At 48.4% G+C, this 25,012-nt stretch overlaps 1 protein-coding gene across 6 annotated transcripts; it reads left to right on the forward strand.

Moving 5' to 3' along the window:
- The first annotated feature begins 789 nt into the window (after positions 1-789).
- Positions 790-23,480, forward strand: DPP8 (dipeptidyl peptidase 8). Of its 6 annotated transcripts, none has more exons than XM_018069619.2 (20): positions 790-933; positions 3,879-4,148; positions 5,664-5,776; positions 6,675-6,848; positions 7,724-7,892; positions 9,093-9,203; positions 9,564-9,692; positions 11,501-11,562; positions 12,513-12,613; positions 13,934-14,111; positions 15,312-15,471; positions 16,439-16,518; positions 17,284-17,436; positions 18,013-18,148; positions 18,886-19,031; positions 19,519-19,665; positions 20,064-20,216; positions 21,611-21,753; positions 22,455-22,566; positions 23,128-23,479. In XM_018069619.2, exons 2-20 carry the CDS (start codon positions 3,890-3,892, stop codon positions 23,248-23,250), a joined length of 2,649 nt encoding a protein of 882 aa, XP_017925108.1. In that variant the 5' UTR covers positions 790-933; positions 3,879-3,889; the 3' UTR covers positions 23,251-23,479. The 6 variants fall into 6 exon arrangements, with proteins under 6 accessions (XP_017925108.1, XP_017925103.1, XP_017925104.1 ...); XM_018069614.1 differs by lacking the exon at positions 790-933 and adding an exon at positions 1,900-1,952; XM_018069615.1 differs by lacking the exon at positions 790-933 and adding an exon at positions 2,462-2,523.
- Positions 23,481-25,012: the final 1,532 nt, after the last annotated feature.

Here is a 25,012-nt window from a genome sequence, read left to right on the forward strand (position 1 = left end):
GTTTTTTAATGTGTGAAACTTGATCAAAACAAAGTAAACGAGTAGCCCACAGCAGGTTTTAGAGTACAGTGTCCTTGGAAAGAGGGCACTAGTGTGTTAGTGTAAACTGTTCCCTCAGCACTGACAAGATACCTGCTAAATGTCTGCAAGTGCCACATCTCTATGGCTTTTAAATCCCCCCCGGGGACGGGGACCCCACCACTGCCCTGGGCAGCTCTTTCCAATGCTTTACAACCCTTTCAATGAAGAAATTTTCCTAATATCCAACCTAAACCTACCCCGGTGCAACTTGAGGCTGTTCCTCTTGTCCTATCCTTACATGGGAGAAGAGACCAACCCCATCTCAGCAGTGACCAGGGGAGGAGGATAGAAATGTAGAAAATGCCAATCCTGTGTGCTCCAACCTCTTTAAACTCCTACACTGCCATTATTACGTGCCCCGAGACCTCCAAGCACGGGCACAGGTTGCCCAGGGCAGCTGTGGGTGTCCCATCCCTGCAAGTATCCAAGGCCAGGTTGGATGGGGCTTGGAGCAACCTGGGATAGGGGAAGGTGTCCCTGCTCATGGTTGGAACGAGATGAACTGTAAGGTCCCTTCCAACCCAAACTATTCCATGATTCTGTGATAAAAAGACTAAAAAGTGACAGCACTGATTACGGTGATACTTCCAAAAATGATGCCCCTTGCTCCCTCAGCAGCTCATACAAGAGCCCTTTGCCCATGGCCATCCTCATTCTAACAGCAAATCCATCCTCATTCCAGCAGCAAATCCATTCTCCCTCCATCCCAGCTTGGCACGACCTCTTCCAGCCTTAGGGTTTTCTGTGTGAATCTCCACGTCGGTGGGAGACACGGACCCCGTGCCCCAGCCTGCCCTGGATGGAGGATTCCCAACCTTTGCCACTGCTGGGGCTGTGCAGCTACTGCAGAAGGTGGGCAGAGCTGTAGCAGTGATCTCCAGGCTGCTTGATTTGGGAACACAAACCCCAGATACCCTTTGGGGCAGCATGTGGGGAAAAACAGCATTCAGGTCCCAGTGTGACCCAGGAATTCCACCTGCACCTGCACTTACCAGGGGGCACCTGCAGCGAAGTTGTTTTTTCTGGTTTATAGGGGGACAAAAAAGACTTCACTTGACAAAAGGGAGCTTTAGTTTGGAAATTCAGGTGCAGAGAAATGAGTGGCTGAGGGGTCACTGGAGCCTGTGCGGTGTTTTGGGGCAGTCACTGCTCTGGAGCCTGGGAATGTTTGGGGGGCTCACTGCTTTGGAGTCCGGTGGTGTTTTGAGGCTTCACTGGAGCCTTGAGGTGTTTTGGGGGCTCACTGGAACCTGAGGAGTGTCTGGGGACTGACTGCACTGGAGCCTGGGGGTGTTTTGGGATGTCTCTGGAGCCTGTGATTTGTGGGCTCATTGCTCTGGAACATGTGGATGTTTTGGGGGCTCATTGCTCTGGAGCCTGGGAGTGTTTTGTGGGAATCACTGCTCTGGAGCCTGGGGGAGGTCTGGGGGCTCACTGCCCTGGAGCCTGAGGGTGCCCCGTGCTGAACACTCGTTATTAGCAGATGGGAAATTATTATTTTTTTTTTCTGCTGTGGGCAGCGTGTCCATGTGGAAATGGTGGCATCGGGGGGGGGAGTGAACGAGATTTTTGAAACGCGCGGGTCCCGCGCACGAGGGAGGTTGCAAGACCTGACCCCCGTTAATTGTGCAGTGTGTATGCGTGTCCGGCCCCCGTGCAAGGGGTGAGGAGCGTGTCCCGTGTCCCGTGTCCCTGTCCCCGTGTCCCGGGTGGGTGTCGCACCCCCGCAGCCCGGTCATCCGGGCCGGCAGGCGGCGCCCTCGCCGGTGCCGCGCTGTGCGGCCCCTCCCGGGAGCGGAAGCGGAAGCGGCGGCAGCGGCCCGGCGGGGCGGCCCGGCAGCAGCGCCCGCGGAGCGCCGGGGAGAGCCGAGGTGAGTACCGCGGGAGCCTGGGGCGGGGCGGGGAGGGGACTCCGCACCGGGGGAGAGCCCTGGGGTGGGCGGGAGGAGGGGGCTTCACCTAGGGCGGCCAGGCCTTCCGCCCCCGGCCAGGCCTGGCCGCTCCCCGCCCCTGGGGGACCCCCCTGGGACCTGCCCACCGCTCCCTCGGGATCTGCCCCGGGCCGTGGATGGACCCTTGGGATCTGCCCCCCGGCCTTGGGGGTCTCCCCTGGGATCTGCCCCGGCCTGGGGCTTCCCCCGGCATCTGCTCTCGTCCGTGGAGGGATTTCCGGGATCTGCCCACCGCCCCCCCCCCGGAATCTGCCCCCAGCCTTGGGAGTCCCCCTTGGGACGTGCCTGGCCGTGGAGGGACCCCTGGGTTCTGCCCCCGGCCGTGGGGACCTCTCCAGCATCTTCCCGGGGCACAAGCCCGGGCCGACACCCCCGTGCCGGGTGCCCGTTCTCGCTGTTATCGGCTCGGTAACGTTTCCTCCTGTTCGGTTTTTATCTTTTTTGCTGTGAGAAGTAGGTCGGGTTAAGACGCAGCAGCACTCGGGTGTAGGTGGGGAAAGGAGACTTTTCTTTGTTGGAATCGTGCAGATTAAACGGGTTCTGTGATTGAGGTTTGGAGGCTCTTGTCTGAGCACAGCACTGCTCTGGGCACGCCTCGGACCCTCCTTCCAGCTGTACAGGGCTGTTCTATTCTGGGGGTTTGTGCTATAAATAGCGTGGACAAAAGAAAGACCTTTGTTTGTTGGGTTTGTGCTGCCAAAGGTGGATCCAGACCTGCTGGGCTTTGCTTTTGGCAGTTTGTGTTCGAACGGGGTTGGGCCAAGGTGTGGGACTTGTCTTTGTCACTCCTCTGAGGTGTCTCAGCGGTGCCGAGCTGTGGGAGAGCTGCTCCACCAGGGAGCTTTGCCAGCTGCCCAAGCCCTGGCCTGGGGATTCAGGGATCCTTCAGAGCCTGTTTGCTCCAGGGAAGAGCTTTATTTAGGCTGCATTAGTGCAGTCTTTCCATCCTATATATAGAACCCCCTCCCTTTGAGGATTGACAGTCCTACACCTTGGATTCTCCAGGAATGAACTGTGTGGCAGGAGTTTATGGCCTGGATCGTTTTGGAGCTGCCCTTGGGTCTGGGATTTACAGTGGGAAGACTTGATTTCCTCCTGCCAGACATCTGTGCTGATAATGCCAGCTCAGCTACACTTGGTGAAGCACAGCTGAGTGCAGGAGGAGATATCTGCTCCATAAACAACCTGCTGGGCAGGATGGGGCTTGTGCTGCAGATAAATCTGTCTGGGAAAGGCTTTTTACACAGTGTCCCCTTTCTCCCGGTGTTTGCAGTTGTGGCCTCAGGGTGATAAAATAGTGGTGGTCGTTTCTAGACACTTCTGAGTTTTGTTTGAAAGGAAGTGCAAACAAATCCAATAAATTATAGGAGAATAATGGGAGTAAGGACATGCAGCTGTTGTGAATGGCCTGATGGTTTCATAGCAACTACCGGTGTTGTTTCTTCTGAGCAGTTTGTCCCTGCTCTGGCTGCACTCCTGGTCATCCCCCATTCCCATAGCAGTGCAGGGAGGGGGCATTTGTGCAGATCACAGGGGGCAGGAGCAGAGAGGAGCTTAAAGGGGAAGAATTCATCCACTTCATGAACTAAAATGAGCAGTTGGTATGTGAGGGTGTGGGAAAGGCCAACAGCCATAAATCTGTGTCTCCATGAAGTCCTCGCTCCCGTTCTGAAGAGCCGAGTGGTGCCTTTGTTTTCCAGAGCAGGAATCTCTTTCGTATCCCTCTTCCTTGTGCTGTGGGGTTTATTCCCCACGTGGAGCGATGGTTTTCTTTGCTGTGGGGTGTGCTGGGGGTCTGCAGTGGGGCTTTGCTGGAGCTGACCCTGTGCTGTCCCGTCCTTCCAGAAACATGCAACATGGCAGCAGCCATGGAAACTGAACAGCCGGCGCTGGAAATCTTTGAGACCGCGGGTCGGGAGGAGCAGGTCCCGAGGGAGGAGCAGCCAAAACTGGAACCTTTCTATGTGGAGAGGCATTCCTGGAGCCAGCTCCGGAAACTGCTGACGGACACGCGGAAGTATCATGGATACATGATGGCAAAAGCCCCTCACGACTTCACGTTCGTGAAGAAAAACGATCCTGAAGGGCCCCATTCTGACAGGATCTACTATCTGGGTAAGCTGTGACAGCCCCTGTCACTGCAGGGCTGTGGGGCTCTGACTGCTCCTGACAGCTGGGATTTCTGGCAGTTAAACCAAAAGAGATTCCGGGCCACACTGGCTGGGAAAAAGTCAGGATCATGATCTCAGTGTCTCCTTAAAACTTGTGATGTAACCTCGCATGGGAATGGGTGGGGGTGATCCATTAGAGCTGGAAAAGAACTGTGAAGTGTCCTCTGTTCCCAAGTGTTGTCCAAGTGTTCCCAAGCTGGAAGTCTGTTCAGTCCCTTTTCTCTCACCCCTCTCCCAAAGCTGTGCAGGTTTGATCTCCTCTCTCTCAATGACAGATATTGGGTAGAACCTTGTTCTCCTTAAAAGTTTCCTTCCAAAGCAGCGATGATGTGTCATTTTAGAAGTCCTTTGTGCCTCAGCTGCTGATGGAGCAGGTTTTCCAGGGATCCTGTGGGGAATAAATAGCAGTGTAGGGTGGGGGCAGCTCAAAGAGTAAATACTTTTCTCAACATTTTTGGTCTTGATAAGGAAGAACTTGATGCAGTTTGTTGTTCTTGGCCTTGGTGCCTCACTTGGGCATTGCTTCACTAATTAATGTTCATTTGATAGAAGTGATTTGGCTCTGCAAGTGATACTGTGAGCAACCCTCTGGATGGCTCTTTGGAGCAGCCTTTGTGGGAGAGGAATGCTTTTGTCAAAAGCTGCACTAGATGAACATGAATCTGTGAAAACCTGGATTAAGGAGAGAAGGGAGAGAAGCAATGGCTGGAGCAGAGGCCTAGGAGCCAGAGCCATATTCTATCCCCACTGCTCACCACTTAGGCTACTTTGCTTAAGCTCAGGTTTGTGATTCACCAGGTCTTTGCACGTGCTGTGCAGTGACATGGCCAGAACACTGCTGGTCAGTCCCTTTTTCCCCTTTTCAGAGGATGGGGATCATAATCCTTGAATGGTGCTGAGTTCAAGCACATCACAGGGGGGTTAAGGCTGAGCCCCTGGGATGAGCTCTGGTTTCCCAAGTGCTGCTTCCTGAGCTTGGCCTTCCCTGGAGCACACCTGGCTCCCTCTGGGCTCATCCCCATGTGCCTGGGCAGGAGCCTTCAGAAATCTGAATAGCACTGAGGGAGAGGAGCAGGAAAGGGACATTCAAACCTCCCTAAAGGATTATTTTTTTCCATTATCTCTGAAACACGAGCTGCATCATGTATCCCACTAGAGGATTTGGCAGAAAGGCCCTCCTTGATTTATAAAGCTTATGGAATAAAAGGGCAGCAGGAAGACACAGACATGCTTCAGGCAGAGTGGGGTGAGCCTGGGTGTAATTCCTTGTCCTCTGCCTTTTCCATGAGTTGCATTTCTGTGAAACAGGGAATTCCCAGAGTGGGGCTGCAATGCAGAGACCATCAGTACTTTCTCTTGTAGGAAGGGCCTGGGAAACTTTCTGGAAATTCTGTCAGAATGAATTATTAACAGAAAGCTAATACACCTTTTGTCTTTATTTTCTCCTCCTTTTCCATAGCAATGTCTGGGGAGAACAGGGAGAACACACTCTTCTACTCTGAAATCCCCAAAACCATAAACAAAGCTGCCGTCCTGTTGCTTTCCTGGAAGCCTCTTCTGGATCTTTTTCCAGTGAGTCATCATTTCTTTTTCACTTCAAGGACGTGGGCTTCAGGCTTGCACCTGTAAGCCATCATTAAAATTTGAAGTTTATTGTCTTAAATATTTTAAGATTCTCCTGCAGCCATCTCAAAGCCGAGCACAGCTTTCTCCTGTTTGGAATCATAGCCTCTGTGTGTGCTGGATGATTCCTCCTTTGCTGACAGAGATGGAAAATTCTATTTTACATCCAATTCTGTGCTGTGAGATCCTGGGGATTGCTGGAGGAGCCTGCAGTCTCCAGTCACTTCCCTGCTGTCTTGCAGGGGAAGTGATGGTTCCCCCGAGGATCAGCCGGTGGCTCCGTGACTCATGTGGAGCAGAGCATCCCTTTCCCACTCACTGCAATGTGCATTCCCTTTTCACTGCTGCACACAGCAAGCCTGCACCATCCCATCCCAGGCAGCGTGGCAGGTTGGAGGCGGTGGGACAAACCCCACATGGCATGAGGTGTATTTTTCCCCATGTTATCTCCCAGGGCTGTCAGCCAGACATAAAACCTGGGCTGCACTCTCCTCCCACCAGACCAGTCACTGTGTGTCTGTGAACACGAGCAAAGCCTCTCCTGCTCATTCCAGAAGTAACAGACCTTCAGGCTGGTCCTTCTCATACCAGGAATATTGGGAACAATGCTGGTGTGCTGGGGAGGGGTGGCTGTCAGGTTTACGGCTGTGTGGGATCCGATCGTGGCCTGCACCTACGAGTGCTGATGGCAGCGGCAGAGCAGGAGTGGGCTCCCAGCCGGCAGCAGGATTCCGGAGGAGGAGGCAGTCTGCACAGCCATCTGCTGCTGGAAGCTGAGCAGGCAGGGATGCTCCAACAGTGAGGCGTGCAGAGCAGAGGTGTGATTGTGTTCTCTGCCTGTTTTCAGGCCATCCTGGACTATGGGATGTACTCCCGGGAAGAGGAATTGCTGCGGGAGCGGAAGCGGATCGGCACCGTCGGGATTGCCTCCTATGATTATCACCGGGAGAGTGGCACCTTCTTATTCCAGGCAGGGAGTGGGATTTATCATGTGAAGGATGGAGGCCCTCATGGATTCACTGTGAGTTTGCTCCTCTTCTGTCTCTCTGCTCTGGCCAGGAGCTCCTTTGGCTTGGAGTGAGAGCAGAGAGCATGATCATCATCAGTTATTGCAAATGACCTTGATAACCCTGGAAAAGTGGAGAAGTCCTCCACAGGGATGCATTTCCATGGTCCTAGAAACTCAGATGGAGGATTACAAGAAATGGTAAAAACCATGGCAGCAAGGCAGGACAGTAGATATTTTTAAATTATTTTTCACGACTAGCAATGTCCATAAAAAGCAACAAAAGGTTCCCTGCTCTTCATGGAGTCAGAAGTCACATCAGAGACAACTTCAGTCCCCAAGCTGCACTTCCAGGTCACTGTTCAGGGGCAGTGCTGGATGTGTTACACCACTTGGCTGTACAGCTTGCAGAACAAGCAACCTTTACTCTGCTGGTGCTGAAGCTGGACTTCAAAGCTGAAATAATTTCTCATTATTACAACAGATGCCTGGTGTCTGTCTAACCCTGTTGTCAGGGGGAATTTACTGTACCCTGAGCTGCTTTTGGAGGACAAGGTTGCATGTTCTGCCAGCCCCTTTTAGGGTGCTGTTTTTAGGAGTTTGCCAGGATTCTCTAGACAAGCTGCCTTCTGATTTGGGGCTGATCCTCAGCAGTGGGGAGAGAGCCCTGGTAGAGCCTGTACAACCATGGTACAAGCACAACTTTCCCTATAAATTACCTGCATGGTATTTTTGTGTGTTTAAAACGAGTAGATTCATCTGTAAACATGTATTTGTAGTCAGTGTCCACACTGCTGTGGCCTTCTGAAAATCCAGGTTACTTTGTGCATGTGTTCATGTGTCATCATTGCTTTTTTTGTTTTTTGGTTTTTTTTTTAAATTCCAAACAGCAACAACCATTGAGACCCATCCTGGTAGAGACCAGTTGTCCAAATATCCGGATGGATCCCAAGCTTTGTCCAGCTGATCCAAATTGGATTGCGTTTATCCACTGCAACGACATCTGGATATCCAATATAGAATCCAGGGAGGAGAGGAGGCTGACGTTTGTGCACAATGGTAATTAATGCACCCTGAATCCAACCCCTGCACCTCCTCTGCACTTTTTCTTGCCAGACTGAAGTGAGCAGTGGCACTAAAGGTTCTCCTGAAATCGGGGTCGTGGCCACTGTTTATCCCACCTTGTTTGTCACGGTTCCCCTGGTGCACATACTGTAGGATGATTCTTTTCCCTGCACTGTGGAATCTGGCAGAATGAGTTGTTTGGTGGGTACATATGGAAGGGCTCTTCTCCTGAAACACAGCACATTGCTTTTTACTGGAACAGCCTTTTTTGTGTGTGGAGGAGCTGTGGGTGGAATAGAGCTGGAGGAAAGTTTCTGTCAGTGAAATCAGGCTGCAGAGACTTTGAAAAACAATTGAGGCAGTTTCTGAATAGCACTGGGGTTTCTGCTGGCCCCTCATACTCAGTGACCTGGGTCCTCACTTCTTACCCTCTCCAACTCTATTTTAGACCAGGAAGAAAGAACGTGGGAAATTGTGGATAAAACACTTTTTAAAAATCAATTACATTTTGTGCTGAAACTGTGTAATTTAAATTTTAGTTAATTAAAATTCCTGACACTTTATAATAATGCTTTAGATTATTCAAATGTTAAATATTAAAATATTATGTAAGTACAGTAAAAATAAACTGTAGCAATGACTCCTTCTCAGATGATAATTATTTATGGAGCGCTGCTAAGTTACCTCCAGGGTAACAGGAAAAATATTGAAGCCCTATGGATATGTCATCATGTTGAGGTGTTATGTAAGTCTGTTACTTTTGGGTTGCACAGGGAATGAAATACTGGTGCTTTCATTTTTCTGAATGTTGATGTTTTCAGTTTCAATTGTTCGGGAAAGGTTTGGGTTGTTTTTATTTCTTTGATTTTCTTAAAAGTTGTGATTCCACCTCACCGAGCTCAGGTAGAGAGAACATTTTCTTTTTTGACCAATTGAGAGCCTGATTAGGTAGGAGTAAGAGGGGAGGATGGTTTTCTTTTCCTTAAGGAAGCTGCCATGCCAGAGAGGATTAAATCCTCCCTAAATAAATCAACAGGGAAGGGTGGAAGCAGAAGACAAATCTGCTGAGAAGTCAGATTTATTATCGTGTAGTTCTTCCCAGGGGGGTGAACTCGGGTCATGTTTGGGATAATGCAGAACTGGTTTGGTTCTACAGCACATCACAAACTAATTCTTTGGTGTCTGTTTTTCTAGAACTGGCCAATGTTGAGGAGGATCCAAAATCTGCTGGCGTGGCCACTTTTGTGCTGCAGGAGGAGTTTGACAGATACACTGGCTACTGGTGGTGCCCAAGGGCACAGCCAAGTAAGTGTGGTGGATCCAGGCACGAGTAGTGACTTCTCTCCTCTGCTGTCCAGGGCAGAGTTGTTTTTTTTTCTGTTACTTGTCTCTATGCAAGATGGAAACTTTATAATTTCTTTTGATCTGTCAGCAGTGGGTATGTTACAGGGGCCTTGTGAGCACTGGAAGAATAGACTTCCCTTCTCACAACAGAGGTGGGAGTTGTAAGAGTCTCAGAGTTTTGCTTAATGAAACATGAATCACAGGCTTTGTTGGATTTTTCTTCTTCCTTCCAATCTGCTTGTGCTCCTGAGATAATTGATGCCTGCAATAACTGATAACGAGAGCTGTCCTGTTAATTCTGCAATGTTAATTCATTTACAGCACTGGATGGGGGTAAAGTCCTTCGAATTCTTTATGAAGAAAACGATGAGTCAGAGGTGGAAATTATCCATGTCACATCCCCCATGCTGGAGACAAGAAGAACAGATTCCTTCCGGTACCCCAAAACTGGTGAGAGCCTGAAGCTTTACATCCCTGTGTCTGGGAGATGTGGAATTTCATTCCATGTACCTGACAGCAGTGACTCTCCAAGCCTAGAGCAGGGATGTGTTGGAGTGGTGGAAACATGTTTGGGGAAGCTGCTCTAGAGCTTAGATGGGTCACTGGTGACTGTGCTGATGCTGCAGCCATGGGGTTACTGAGGGCTCTGTCTGGGTGTCAGGAGTTGGCAGAAACTCTCTCTGATGGTCACTATTTTGGAGCTGCTCTCTCAGATCCTGGCAGATCTGAGTTGTTGAGGAGCTGGTTCTCGTTACAGCCCCGTTTCCTGAGGGAACAGCTGCAGAATGACAGCCTTTTGGTTTTTTGGGAGGGTTTCTGTTTAGCTGCTGGCAGTGCCCTTGCAGTTCAAGTTCTGAAGGAGTCAGTTCTCCAGGATTGCTCTTGGACTTTGAACAGCAAACTCAGCATGTTGCAGCCTGCCAGGAAAAACTCATGTGGTCATATTTTTTAAAAAATGTATGATCTGGAGGCTTCAGCAAAAAGAGGTGAGGGCAGGCTTGAAGCACATAAACTGGAGTGTCACTGGAAGCAGGGAAGTGGGATTTAAGCAGACCTGCTGAAGTCTGATTCAGTCAGGTGTGAAGAGTTTGACCCTTCTGAGATGTCCCTGCTGTCACAGCAGGGCATGTGGCTCACAGATAACAGTGCTTTGCTCTCTTTCCTCACTGCTGAAATCTTCATTTTTTGGACAAATATCTTCTGTTTGGGTGACCTTTCCCAGCAGCAGAATTCATTCAGATCTTGCAGATGCCCTGATCCACTGGGAAAAGTCTTCTATTTTTCCTCATTTACTACTTGTTTTGAGGAGAGGGAAAGGTTCACTGTGAGCCTGTGAAGCAAGAGGTGACTCCTTGTGGTTTTTGTGGTGCTTGTGGACACCCAGATTTCTGAAATTATTCAATGCAAAGAAACTGAGCTAACCAAAGCCCAAATAAAGGTTTTAGTCTGTGGGTCTCAGCTTCTAATGTGAGCTGCAGGGACAAGACCCCTTTCCTGTGGAATGTTATGAGGGTAAAGCTTGAGGAAGTGGAGAACATTCTTCCCTGGGAGAAGTAAGGACTTAAATAGGTTGGCACTGTGATCCAAGGCAAGTATTTTCACCTCAGTGCATCAGGTTTGGTGAAGTGGGAGCACTTTACAGCAGCATTGAGAATATTCAGAGTACATGGAATTGCCATGTGACTCCTTGTGGATCAACTGGCAGTGGATTTATTCTTTAAAGTCCCTCTTCCCTGTGTGGAGCAGGGCAGGGGCTGTACAGCAGGATGAGTTGCTTCTTTGTGGAAAGAGTTAACTTTAGATTTTCACTGATCAACAGAAATATGGAGCTTTATTATCTTAATGGCACTAGTGATGGCAGTAGGCTTTTAGGTTTAATTTTCACAGTTAATTTTCACAGATGCTTTTTAGCACTGGCTCATTTTCTGTGTACTACCTTGAGAATAAGAGCCAAACAGGGAACCAAAGCTTGCTTTGCTGTACTGATCACTCCTGAGCATTTACTTCCAACTAGTACCTGCATCCATTGACTGTGAGAGAGAAGGCTGACTGTGACAGTAGCATGTTTGCAGGATTACAATCCACTAAATCTCCTCATGTTTACAGTTCCCTGCCTGGTTCTGTGCTGTCTCACACAGGCATGGAGGTTATGTGATCAAAGAGCATTCTGCTGTTTGCCTTTTCCAGTTCTGTGTGAGTAAGACCACAATAATCCTAGCAAACAACTGGTGCCTGACTGGTCACATCTGTTTTTACAGGTACAGCAAATCCAAAGGTCACTTTCAAGATCTCTGAGGTGACAATCAATGCAGAAGGCAGAGTAAGTCTTTGTGCTGTTTGTTTGCCAAATACATAGAATTGCTGTGATTCTTCTTTGGTAACGTTCATTTTCCAGTTCAGTACAAAGGCACTTTCTTGGTTGTGATGGCTTACTGGCTTCTCTGGAGGCAGTGCCCTTGGCTCATTCCTGGTGTCTGTGTGCAGCAGTGTTTCTCAAGGCTGTGCTTTCCTTCCCTACCACTGGTGTAAAAACCCAGCTGCAGAGCAGAGCATTTTAGGTGTGGGTGGTTAGACCTTCTGTGACTGATCTCTTGATTGGCTGCAGATATTGGGAAAATTTGATTGCAAAGACAATATATCACCTTACAAAACCATATGGAAAGAGATGAACTTTGCTGTTGCCCTGGGATTTTTTAACAGATGCAGAAATTTCCATAGCCCAGTCCAAGACCTTTGGACAGCTGGGAAATCAGTCTTACCAAACAGATACAGTAACAGCCATAAATTATGGGGATTCTTCTACTCTTGAGCTCCTTCAGCCATCAGCAGTCACCTGTTGGGATAGTGATGCTGGTGTCAGCCAGCAAAGGCAGGGAAAGCCTTCAGGACCCTTTGGGTACCACTGGAACTGTCTGTTCCCAGCAGGAACAGACTGCAGCACGTTAATAACTGGAGGTCATGCAGGACGTTCAGCACCTGCCCATAAAAGCACCCTCAGTACAAACCACCTCCCCTTCCCAGAGGGGAACTGAGAGTTCCAGTGAGTTGTCCGAGATGAAGGATGGATTTGTGAGCAGCATCCACGCTCCCTGATCCCAGCCCTGGCTGTACTGGTAGAGTGCAGCTCTCCTGCTGTGCTGCAAAGGCTGAACAATCTCAATTGCATGAGCTGCACAGAAAAAGTCTTCTGTGTCCAGACTCTCATCGTGCATGAAAAAACTGGTTGTGGGGGTTCATCTCAGTGTCACTGAATTGCTGCTTTGTCAACAGATTGCAGATGTTGTGGATAAAGAGCTAGTTCAGCCCTTCGAGATCCTCTTTGAAGGAGTAGAGTACATTGCTAGAGCTGGGTGGACGCCAGAAGGAAAATAGTGCGTATGTTACTCCTGTCTCTGCTCAGAGGGTTTGGGGTGATACAGTCAGAAGCAGATTGTAGCGGTCTCTCTCTTCTTCCAGCTTAAGCCTGCTTTCACTTTTACATTACTACCAACTCGTTTGTGCAAAGGGGACCATTTTTCCAAAAGCCGAACCAGGCTCCTCGCTGTCTCTCTCCCTGGTCCCTGGCCCCGCTGCTTTGGTTTTGGGCACTCGCAGCCTTTGGTGTGTGTGTCCTCTCAGCGTCCCTGTGAGAGAGAGTGCAGTGCTATTGTCCCCATTTTACAGATGGGGAACTGAAGCCCAGAGAGGTTAAGTGAGAGGTCACGCAGGAAGTCTGTGGCTGAGGAGAGAAATGAGCCCAGTCCCCCAGGCCCTAGGCTAGAGCCCTAACCACTGGACCATCCTTGCTGACCAGACTTACTGATCAGAAAACCTGCTGTAAGTGCTACTTACATTTGCATGTCATTTTAACCCTGTAGATGATGTAGTACAGCGTTTCTAACTCACCAGAAGCTTCTCCAAAAGGGTTTTTCACCAAAAGGGTTGTCCAGCCCTGGCACAGCTGCCCAGGGCAGTGGTGGAGTCCCCACCCCTGGAGAGAGTTAAAGGCCATGTAGATGTGGCACTTGGGAACATGGTTTAGTGGTGGGCTTGGCAGTGCTGGGGGAACGGTTGGACTCGATGATCTTCAAGGTCTTTTCCAACCTAAATGATTCCATGATTTTCCAGAATTGCACTCCTCCAGTTTTTGAATCTAAAGATGGCTTTCACATTTTTAGGTTTTTCCCCCCCTCAAATGTGGAAGGAGTCCAGGGACACATTTGCTACATTATCCTGCTTTTTGCAGGATAATTGTTAGAGCTACATGCAAAACCATCAGAATATGGCAGGGGCTGCTGCCAATCCATTGAGGTGCCAGTGTTATTCTCTGCCAGGTGTAGGTTTAAAGCAATAGTATTTTTACAAGCATCCTGAAATTTCAATTGAGATTTTTCTGCTTCATTATTCCCTCTGATTTTTCTCTTCTCTTTCTCCCTTGAAGCACAATTCAAATCAGGGAGAATGGAACGAATTAAACTTTTGAACCTGCAGTGCTTATGCAATATTGAAATGAAGTGAAATAGGTTCTTGTGTTGTGGAAGAAATTTGTTTATGTGGGTGAAATTTTGCACGTGACTTTGTGCTTAATTTGCAGTCGAACATTCCTGGCTCCCCCAAAATGCCTGGTGCTAGTGAGTGTCTGCTGAGATTTTCAGGCCTGTGTCATACTCATGGTTGCATGTTATTTTCTCTAATATCTGTCTCCCCAACAGCATCTGGTCTATCCTGCTGGATCGCTCCCAAACTCGGCTGCAGATAGTCCTGATCCCTCCTGCATTATTCATCCCCACAGAAGATGATGCAATGGAAAGGCAGAAACTCATCGATGCTGTCCCAGATTCTGTTACACCTTTCATTATTTATGAAGAAACAACAGACATCTGGATAAATGTAAGAATTTGAATTTCAGCCTTCTCTGACAGTTTGTAGCACTTGAGCAGCGCTGGTGGTTTTTGTGCTGCTTAAGAGAGGGATCCCACTGTGCAAGTTCTGTGCATATTCTGTGCTTCCTGCTGTTAAAAACAGTATATAGAGAACAGGAAGATTTGGGATGTGAAAACAAGAGCTGCTTTGCTTGAGGCTGCACAGTGTTCAGAGGCAGGAGCAGAGCCCAGGGCTCTGGGGGTCCTGAGCACCCCCTTGCCCACAGTGTTACTGCCACTCTGCAGCTTCTTGGTGCTGGTCCTTCACCACCAGATTAAATATTCTTCAGCCAACAAAGATGTAGCAAGATGATAGTGGGTGAACAAGTCCTGAGAGTCTGCTGACAGGCACTAACTCCCTCCTGAACTACTGTTTTTGGTGAAATAGATTGGGGTGTGATGTTGTGGCAAGTGAACAGCAGGGCCTGTGCTGTGACCAGACACTGGTGTGCCTGGTTACTGCTGCAAAAACGTGTGCCCCTCCTCACACTGCTGCAGATACAGATCCAAGGATCAAAGGGAATGCCATTGGAGGTGTACCTGGAGCATCAATCACTGGCAGGTGGCTGGATCTTTCAGCAGAGAGCACTTGCACAAAGCCTTCCAGTGAATGGTCCCTATACAGTGACTGCCCTCTATGATACCAAGTTTTCTCCTTAGCAGTGGTGTCGTGGTTTCAGGATGGTGCAGTGAGTTTTCCTTCCTCCAGTATTTTTACTGGCTGGAGTGGTTTTTGACTGGCAGCTCATCCTGTGCAGATAAATGCTTCCAAGTCCCTCAAAGGGTTTTCCCTTGAAGGAAGAGTTCTTGATGAGTGGGAAGATGACGTGAGCTCATCTTTCTTAAAATAACCCTTCAGTTGAGGGCTTGCAGACAGCACAGGACAGAGGTCTGCAGGGCTGGACCCACCCCTGTGACCAAGCTAGAAAGGCAGGTGCAGAAAAACTTCATTAGTTTGGTGACCACCATATAGAGTTAGACTGGCAACAAGCTGGAACTGTAAGGATGTGGCACTGGCTGCAGATCCCCCAGCTCAAAGTGTAACTGGTTCTCCCAGTAAGGGACAGTGCTGCACCCAGTTAGCCTAGACTGTGTGGTGTGTGTTGAGCACCAAGAGGAAGGTGTTTTGTGTGACTAATTACAATAACCCACTGCTCTGTCTCCACAGATCCACGATATCTTCCATGTTTTCCCCCAAACCCAGGAAGATGAGATAGAGTTCATCTTTGCCTCCGAGTGTAAAACAGGATTCCGGCACCTGTACAAAGTCACCTCGGTGCTGAAGGAGAGCAAATACAAACGGTCCTGTGGAGGCCTCCCTGCCCCCAGTAAGGGAAATTATCCTTTTGCTTTAGTTGGGCATTTGCTGCTGCCTGGTGAGGAAATAAATGTCCTTCCAGCTGGCAGGAATTACTATCTTATTGGAAACTTCTGCTGTTGTCCAGGAAAGCTCTTCCCTGTACAGTCATTCCTCTTGAACAGAAATTCTTCTGTTTTCAGCATGCATTAGTTTTAACCCTGACCCTTCCTTATGGACTAGAGGGAAAAGTTTCCAAAAAAACAGATGGGGGGAAAAAAGCTCCCTGTGATACTGTGAGACTTAGTTGGCTTTTCCTTGTCACTGCTGGGGTTTGGTCTTGCTCAGATGCAGGATGTCACTGTGTGCAGAGCTCCCAGAGTGACTTTTCCACAGCACGTGTCCTTTAATTCACAGTTTCATGCTGTGAGACTTAATTTACTTGATATGTGTTAAAGGCATACTGAACTCTGCATGCACAAAAAATACACCTAATTTTCCTAGAGGTCCTAGTTTCATGCAACTGTTGGTGGGTTGTTTTTTCCTGGGTAGCCTTATATCCTGGGTGGGTTGGATTTCTCTGAATGCATACGAGTTTTTTTCTCGTTATATCTCCCTCGTTCTAAGGGAAATTAGACTGTCTTAGAAAAGCAGAGTTGTTCCCCACCCTGTTGCAAAATTGCTCATTTTTTGACACTTCATGTTCCCTTTACCCACCCATTTTTTTAAGTGTAAAACCTTTATTTCTATGCAAGTGACAAAATACTTTAAAAATATAAAAGTATGTCCTGTGAATCCTTTGACATATATTTCACAGAATGTTAAGTAGCCCCAGCCCTGACATTGTCTGGGGAGCTGGCAGAGCTGGGGGTCTGCTGCAGAAACAGGTTGCTCTTGGGCTTAGTTCTAGGAAAAAAGCTTGGGAAGAAGAAGAATTATTGTGACCATGTTTTGTAAAAATTTAAAGTGTAAAATCTCTTCATGTTTGTTATTTGCAGGTGACTTCAAGTGCCTCATCAAAGAGGAGATAGCAATTACCAGTGGGGAATGGGAAGTGCTTGGCAGACATGGATCCAACGTAAGCCCTGCTCTTCCTGCACAGATATCCTGCCACACACTGCAGGGAGATGGTCTCTTGGAGGGATCACCATAATCCATTAATCCTGTCTGGTTTTAGCCAGAATACCCAGTGTTTCTGTTCAATATAACTTGTCAGCTTGCACAAGGAGGGAAGGAATGCTCCCCAAACTGCTGCTCTTCTAGCTCTGAGCTGGGTGAATTCTTTGATCATTTGAATCAAACAGCAGCTCACATAGAAGTGTTTTACTGGTTTGGTCTTTGTAAAGGACTTGGAAATCCTTCCTAGTAATTAGAAATGGGATTGGGGAATGAGATGTGCAAGTTGACCTGAGTTTGAATCTGTTCTGCTGCCTGCTGTCCCTCCAAAAGAAGGGACAACTGAGGAATATTTAATATAGCAGGGAGCTACTGCCTTGATTTCCTTCTGGGATGGTTTATATCCTACATGATTTGGGAAAGGATCTGAAGAGTGTGGAGGTGACAAAGAATGGGGGACAGTTATTTAGCACAGCAAACAATAGGGGAGACTGGGAACAGCAAAGAACCTACATGAGAGAGCTGATCAACCAGGTGTGAAATGCAAACTGTGACAGAGTTGTGGACAGTGAGAACAGTCATTTGGCTTTTATTCCCTGCGGGTTGTTGGGCTCCAACTCAGCACTATGGAAGTGGGCCTGAGGGGAGACCTGGAGGCAGAAGAACTGGGTATTACTTTGATAAGGAACAATCTTGAGGGATGTGTTGTCTGTTTTGCTTCTGGCAGATCTATGTGGATGAAACCAAGAAACTGGTGTACTTTCAAGGCACAAAAGACTCACCTCTGGAGCATCACTTGTACGTTGTGAACTACGAGAATCCCGGGGAAGTGAAGCGACTGACAGAACGTGGATACTCCCACGCCTGCTGTGTCAGCCAGGTCTGCCTGGGGGTGCTCTGCCTTGTCACCAGGCTTATCCTTCATCAGTCAGCAGCCAAGGCAGTAATTATGTATAACAAAAGCACATTTTTTGCTGTGTTGTGGGCTCCTGTACGTTGTACAGTCGGTGTGTAAAACCACGCTGGAAACCAGATTTGACCTTCCAGTTCATTGCTCTCCAGGTCACTTCAGGCAAGAGGAGACAGGATGAATTGTTGGAAACTCTTTGAGCCTGACTCTTTTTCTGAAGTGGATTAGAGAGCAGTGACCAGAGGAGATAAGCCTGGGATAGCACTGGCTGGAGTTCCAGGCATCCAGCTGGGAATTCATTACCCAGAGGGAGGTGTGTGACCAGGTCCTCCTGCCACTGTTGGCTTTGCAGGTGTATCTTTGGCTTTGTAGTGTTAATATGAGCCTTGCCAAGGACTGTAGCGTTTCAGAGTCAAAAGTGCTCAGACTTCCTGCTTTAATTTGGTCCATAAGCATCTTCTGAAAGATGTAGATGCAGAAAGAAGTGTTCAGTTTTACTTGTGCCTCTGCACTGAGGAGTTCAGGGCATGCTCTTTTTCTCCCCAGGACTGTGACATGTTCATCAGCAAGTACAGTAATCAGAAGAACCCCCACTGTGTGTCACTGTACCGGCTCACAGGGTCAGAAGATGATGCAGCTCACAGGACAAAGGAATTCTGGGCTACCATTTTGGATTCAGCAGGTAATGGCATGCATGAGGAACAGGAAAAGCAGGGTCACAGGATGAAAGATAACCCCAGCATATGCTTGCTTGAGATTTGCTCTTGTTGTGGGTGACTGGACTTTTGTCTGAAACTCAGCCTTGTGTGAGGAGTTCTTGGAATTACAGGAGGGACATTTTCAGCTCAGCAACAAATGGGCGTAAACAGACCATGAAGGAATTTATGTGGAGAATACCAAGTTTTAGCTCAGGAAGGGATTTAAGTGCACTCCTTTACGCTGTGCAATGTGTCTTTTCACGGGTGTGCTCCTGGGGAGGGGTGTGCACTTCTTAAACAGTGTGTGCTGCTGCCTGCTCCTGGGATTGTGGGACAGCTCTTGGGCTTTGTTTTCTGTTGTGTTTCTGTTCCCTTTCATCTCGCTTTCCCTAAGGCATGCTCCATATCCTGTGCTTTCCACATACTAATGTGTGAGTCCTAAGAGGGGTTAGGAAGGGACAGGACATCTGTAATGGCTGTCAGGGGAGAAGAGTTACTGTTGTTAGCAGGAGAGCAGGGATGGGAATGTGATAGGGCTGAGAAAGCTCACCTAGGGCTGGGGCATTCCCTGTCTCTGTCTAGACCCAGCCACATCCACTGGAAAGCATGGGAGAGCTCTGCTGGGATTACAGTGAGGCTGGTGACAGGGCAGGGCTGAAGCAGAGCTGCATTATTCATCCATGCCCTGTTAAAGCAGTCTCCCTGTTCCCTCCCATGGCAGGCCCTCTTCCCGATTACATTCCTCCTGAAGTGTTCTCCTTCGAGAGCTCCACGGGGTTCACGCTGTACGGAATGATGTACAAACCTCACAACCTGCAGCCTGGGAAGAAGTACCCCACTGTGCTCTTCATCTATGGAGGCCCTCAGGTGAGTGGTGAGCAGGGGGTGGGCTGGCTGGCCCTCTCCTGCAGGAGCAGTTCCTGCTCCATGCTGAGGGCAGCATGTGGCATTTTGCCTGTTCGGTGCATGGCTGCTTGGCCAAAGGTGCTGTAAGGAGTCAGGATTTCCAGCTCTTGGATTGAGGCACTTCCCTTGTCTGAGAACAGCAGCAGAGATGAAACTGGGGCAAAGGGGAGTCAGGTAGTCCCTGTTCCCAGTTCTGTCTCCCTTTCCTCTCCAGGTGCCTCACTGGAGCTCAGTTCAGCTCTTCATACCTGTGACACAGAATGGGGGAGGAGAGGTTATTTCATAGCAGGGAGGGGGAATTCAGCAGGGAGTAGGGGTCTTAAAAACTTTACATTATAATAATATAAACCATTTAAAGGAAGGGAAATAGAAATAAGATCAGAAGTTGGATTAAGAGGTGACCTCTGGATTCTGATTCACGTGTGGTTGTGCTGCTCTTGTACTCCAGGTACAGCTGGTGAACAACCGGTTCAAAGGAATCAAGTATTTCCGACTGAACACTTTGGCCTCCTTAGGCTACGTTGTGGTTGTCATTGACAACAGGGGCTCCTGCCACCGAGGGCTCAAGTTTGAAGGAGCCTTTAAATACAAAATGGTAAGTGGAGCTCTGAGTCTGGCTCTGTGCTCAGCCAGAGGTGGGTCTGAGTCCCAGTGTTACCTGAGCTGAAGCACTGGTTTGGTGCAGGTGCCCAGCACTGCCTGGGTTTGGGGACAGGAACTGGGTATAGGTGAGATTTGAGGGAGGAAAGGTGCTCAGTGTGGGAAAGACAAAATGTCTGTGAGGTGTGAGGCAGCTCCAGCTTGGCAGCCCTGACACACAGTGGTGCCTAAGGGGGGCTGTGACTCCCACCAGCTGCGATTTGCAGGACACTTCCATTCTCAGCATGGGTTACTCTTTGGCAGCAAAGCTCTGGAGGTGGTTTCCTTGGGAAATCCTGGGAATGAAACTGTTTCCTGTAACTAGCAGAACTTGCCTCTGCCTGTGCCTCGCAGGGGCAGATAGAGATCGATGACCAGGTGGAAGGGCTGCAGTACTTGGCGTCGCAGTACGACTTCATCGACCTGGACCGTGTCGGCATCCACGGCTGGTCCTACGGAGGATACCTCTCCCTCATGGCTTTAACACAGAGGTCAGATATCTTCAGGGTATGTTCATGCATTGAGTACTTACTCTGGTGGTGCAGACAGAATTTTTCCTTTAATTGTGTGACCTCCCATGAGTGTTCACAGCACAAAGACCTCGGAGCTTGCTCTGGACACGTGAGGGCACAGTGCAGTTTCTTCAAGGCTCTTCTATTTGGGTGACTTCAGAGAGAAGTTGCTTTTCTATTTATTTATTCTGTGGTGTTTCTAATTAGGCTTCCAGGCTTTGGTTATTTTTTTGGTATTTCACAGACAGCAGATCTAGAAATCCATGCACTCTACCTTTGGGCAGAACACATTTGCCATTCAAGAAGCCTGGCATGGCAGAGGAGTGGGGGGCTGTTGGGGTAGGCCAGTTTTTCTGGAATATCTGAGTCTGTTCTCATGAGCTGGGGTGAGGAGGAGCAACTGTTCCCCCCAGTCAGCTGAGCACAGATGGATGTTCCTTCTGTGGATCTGTGTAAGAGAGCTTGAAACTGTTGGACTGTTGAGCTCGCAGTGACTTAGCTGTGCTGGTGTAGCTCCACCAGTCTCAGGTCACCTGTGCTGAAGGTGCCTTAGACAGCCTCAGCTGCTGCCCACTTTGTGCCAGCTGAGCTCTTTGTGTTGTGAACCAGGTAAGAGAAACCATCCTGCTGAAAAACAACACCTCCTTCTCATCCTCCCTCTTTCCTGCCCTGAGAGAGTAGTTCCTTTGCAGACAGATCTATTCCCAGATCAAATTGCCTGTGGTGCTTCGTAGCAGTGTGCTCTGAAGCAACCAGGAGGGCAGGCTGGGGATGGGGAGAGGTGCTGAAATTCTTGTGATTGCCTGACTTTAGACCACTGTAATAAATGTCCAGACTGCCTTTGGGCATGTCTCAAAGGCAGAGATGTGGGAAGAGCTGGATATTGCTCTCGGGGTGTGTTTTGTACTTTGTGGCTGCTCTTGCTTTCTCCAAGTCTGACCCTAATATTACTGGGAGGTTTAATGATTATTTGTCTCAATCCATAATGATTGTTATATTTTTACTTTTAAAAACGCTTACCTTGCAAAGGGGAGGTTTTGGGTCTTTTTTTCCACAAGCCTCTCTACAAGCTGGTGGTAGCTGAGTCCTAGGGAGCCATCATTCCCAGTTTCTGTTAGATATTCAAATGAATGTAAAAGCACAAAAATCCACAAAATCCATGTCCCTCAGCAGCCCTTGCAGGTGGTTTTGTTTCTGATTTATCTGTAGGATCTCCCTGTGTTCAGCACATGTGGGTCATAGCCCAGCCGTGCCACGTGTGAACTAGGGGAGGGAGGGTGGGCAGTGCTTTGTTTTTTCCACAGTTAAAGCAGGATAAAGCTGGGGGAGGGAGGGACATGCCTGGTCAGGGGTTGGTGTTGTCATTGCCCTCTCCTGTGGAATTCCCAGGTGGCTGTAGCCGGAGCCCCCGTCACGCTGTGGATTTTCTACGACACGGGATACACGGAGCGTTACATGGGCCACCCGGAGCACAACGAGCAGGGCTATTACCTGGGATCCGTGGCCATGCAGGCTGAGAAGTTCCCTTCTGAGTGAGTTTGGTTCTGCCTCCTACCTTCTGCTTTTCCCACCAGGAAAGTTCAAGCCCCACGGACACATTTTTATCTCCCTGTTCATGGCAGTTGGGTCCTGGAATCACAAGTGCTCGCATTAAATAATAATTAAAAAAACCCACCAGTACCCAACACTAATAAATTTAATGCTGGAATGAACATTTGTATAATTACAGGCCATTCCATGTAATCCTTTTCATAGTAGCTATAATTAAAGAGTATCTTTTATGTCTAAAGAAATGACAAACATATCTTCAGCTGTGATTAGCACTTCAGAGCCACATTAAGTGGAACAAAAATTAGTTGATCAGGATGTTTTCTGCCTGTTCTGAGGCTATGTCAGCACAGCAGAGCAGGCTGGGACCAGGGGCTTTCTCACCAAAGAGCTGACAATCAGCAGTGTTAAGCAAGGTTTAAGTCCTTGCATTGTCCAAGCCAGGAAATATTGCTGAGAATAAATAAGATACACAAATAAAAGGTCTGACTGTGATATGCACGTGCAGGAAGAACTTTCAGAGGAAGAAGGAATAAGTTTGGTCCATCCAGAGCAATTAACAGCAGTGAAGTCACTGCCTTTAATGGAAACATTTTTTTTCCAAGGAGTGTTTCTGAATGGATGTGTGTGGACTGTGAAATGGCTGGGATGCTGCCTAGAACTGTTTGCCTCTTGCTTTTCCCAGACCAAACCGCTTGCTGCTGCTGCACGGGTTCCTGGATGAGAACGTTCACTTCGCACACACCAGTATTCTGCTCAGCTTTTTGGTGAGAGCTGGGAAACCCTATGACTTACAGGTAAGGCCAGAACCAGGGTGTAAAGGTGATGTGTCTGTCTTTGGGGAGTCCAGAACTAGAACTTGCAGCATGGCTGTGCAGGGCAGCTTGGAATTCTAGGATAAAAATGTAGCATTTGAGCCCAGCATTTGTTTAAAAGTAAGATTTTACAAATAAACAAAAAAAAATGGGCAAATGAGCAGCTAAGGCTGCTCCCAAGGAGGTCTCAGTTGGGAGGCAGTGCAGGAGTGTTCATGCAGTGTGGAACAGGGTTATGAATTTGATTAAACCCTGCTAGTCAGGCAGGTGCAGCCCAGGTATCCCACACCACACTGGGAACTGGGAATGCCCTGATTGACGGGATGGCTCTGGGCAGGAGCTACCTCTTCTCAGCCAGGCTCAGCCCTGGATCAGGGGGTGCAGTGGGTTCTCTCTGGGTTCAGGCAGTGGAGGATGAGGTGTGTTAGCTCAGAGTTAATGCAGGGGGATTCCGTGGACATTTGGAATGTGGCTCTGGGATGGGTTTAGACGTTGGTGCCCGCAACTCTTGTGGATATCTACAACTTTTTTTTCCATTTTTAGATCTACCCTCAGGAGAGACACAGCATCAGGGTGCCTGAGTCAGGAGAGCACTATGAACTGCACCTGCTGTATTACCTGCAGGAGAACCTGGGCTCTCACATCGCTGCCCTGAAGGCCCTGTGACCAACCCCTCCACTCCGCTCCACGGGCTGTGCTCCGGACGAGGAGGTGCAGGGAAGGAGAGCAAACAGGATGGAACGTTGCATTCTGGTGCCTGCCACACGTACACACATGTACACACACTCACAGACACTTTTTTTAGAGAAGTAAATTTGGTGCCATACAGGAAATGAAAGTACGGTGATTTAATAACTTCGAAGTTTAAGCTGTAAATAAAATCCACTGTCTGTGGTATAACACAGTACCATGGGTGTTCTCTGGGGGGAGGAGCTGAAACTGAAAATAATGTCCTTCTGCAGCACCAGAGCTTCACTTTTTAAAAGCATTATGACATAATTGATGTATTTTTACAGTGTGTTCCTTGGTATCTTATTACATAATACTGGATGATTTGCTCACTACACAGCAGGATTTTGTTTACCTGAATGGTTACAACTTGTATTAATTTTAAATGCTATCATATAGCTTTTATGCTTCATGAGGGGGATGTGTCTCACTCCTTAGAAGCTGGTCACAAGTTGGACACATCACCTCTCTAGATGTTAATCGTTTTTTAAGAAGAAAGACTTTTAAGCTGCCTCCTAATGAATTTAAAGTTTGAATTCAGTTCAGTTGATGCCAGGTTCTTTGATTCCTTCTCCCCCAGGATAAATCATTCTCTTTTTCTTCCAGCAGCTTGAGATCCTATCCTGATTGTACTTGATTTCAATGGGGAAGTGAGTTGATATTTTACTGTGATATGGACATAACAATCTTTTATTCTGAGGTGCAAACTAACTTAAGTCAAAGAGCTGAAACTCTGTAAATTTTAAAACAAGCTTCAAAGTGCATCCCACTGACATTTTTCCCTGATGTTCACTGTGGAGCTGGGTTTGCAATACTCTTTCCTTACCCTCACATCAGCATGATATAGGCATCTGCATCCTGTTAGGATTTTAAAATTCAATACTCTTAATTCTGCAGAGGATGTGGGGCAATATGAACTGTTACATAGAATTTCCTGCTGTATGAGGGACTTTTTCCCAGGCTCGTGCTCTGTCCAGTCCCCTGTTCCTGGGTCTTTTCTAGCACTGCTCTGTAGCATGATAATGATGCTGATGCTGTCTCTGAGAACCCCTTTCCGTGCAGCTTCAGGTAACCCCACAAATCCTGGAGGGATTGCAGTCCCAGTGGCTTTGCTGGTGAGGTTTTAACTACACAGCAGGCTTGGCTGAAAAGCATAAGGGTGTGAGGGCACTTTTAACTGGCAACAGATCGTTTAGGATAGAAATCCATAGCAAAATGATTCTCTTTAATCCAGGAAATTCCACCCCTGGGACTTGCCTCTGAGACTCCAATAAGTTTTAATGGTTTTCTTAGAAACCCAAGAACTTCCTTTTCTTCCTCGTTTGGTGCTAGAGAGGAGCAGAGCACGATTTTCTTTTCATCTGCTGAAAATCTGGAATCACTCTTGGTGTTTACACTCTTAGTACTCCACATGTTGTAACCTTGTACTTCCCTTGATTTTTGTGCTGTTCAGCTCGATCCCGAAACTGGGGGATTGAACAGAGTCTGGCTGTGTCGGATCAAACCGCATCGTTTTCCAGTTAAACTGCTGGCCTTGGGCACCGAAGCAGTGGGAGCTGGTGCACTTACACGGTTGTAAAATCCCTGTGTGAGAACAGGATCTGGGATTTGGGCCACACAGAAGAGCCAAAGCCAACAGGCCTGCAGTGAGGGCGCGTTCCCTCCGCAGCGGGGAGGTTCGGTTTGGGCTGTTTGCTGG

The sequence above is a fragment of the Manacus vitellinus genome, unplaced genomic scaffold, assembly GCF_001715985.3.
Source record: "Manacus vitellinus isolate BGI_N305 unplaced genomic scaffold, ASM171598v3 scaffold_16_pilon, whole genome shotgun sequence".
In the NCBI taxonomy this organism is placed as follows: Eukaryota; Metazoa; Chordata; class Aves; order Passeriformes; family Pipridae; genus Manacus; species Manacus vitellinus.

Excerpts from the sequence above, each read along its gene's own strand:
- DPP8 (XM_018069619.2), top strand. The coding sequence starts at position 3,890 with ATGGCAGCAGCCATGGAAACTGAACAGCCGGCGCTGGAAATCTTTGAG. Across the intron at positions 15,472-16,438 it reads TGGAGGCCTCCCTGCCCCCA|GTGACTTCAAGTGCCTCATC; the intron begins GTAAGGGAAATT and ends TGTTATTTGCAG. Across the intron at positions 19,666-20,063 it reads GAGCCTTTAAATACAAAATG|GGGCAGATAGAGATCGATGA; the intron begins GTAAGTGGAGCT and ends TGTGCCTCGCAG.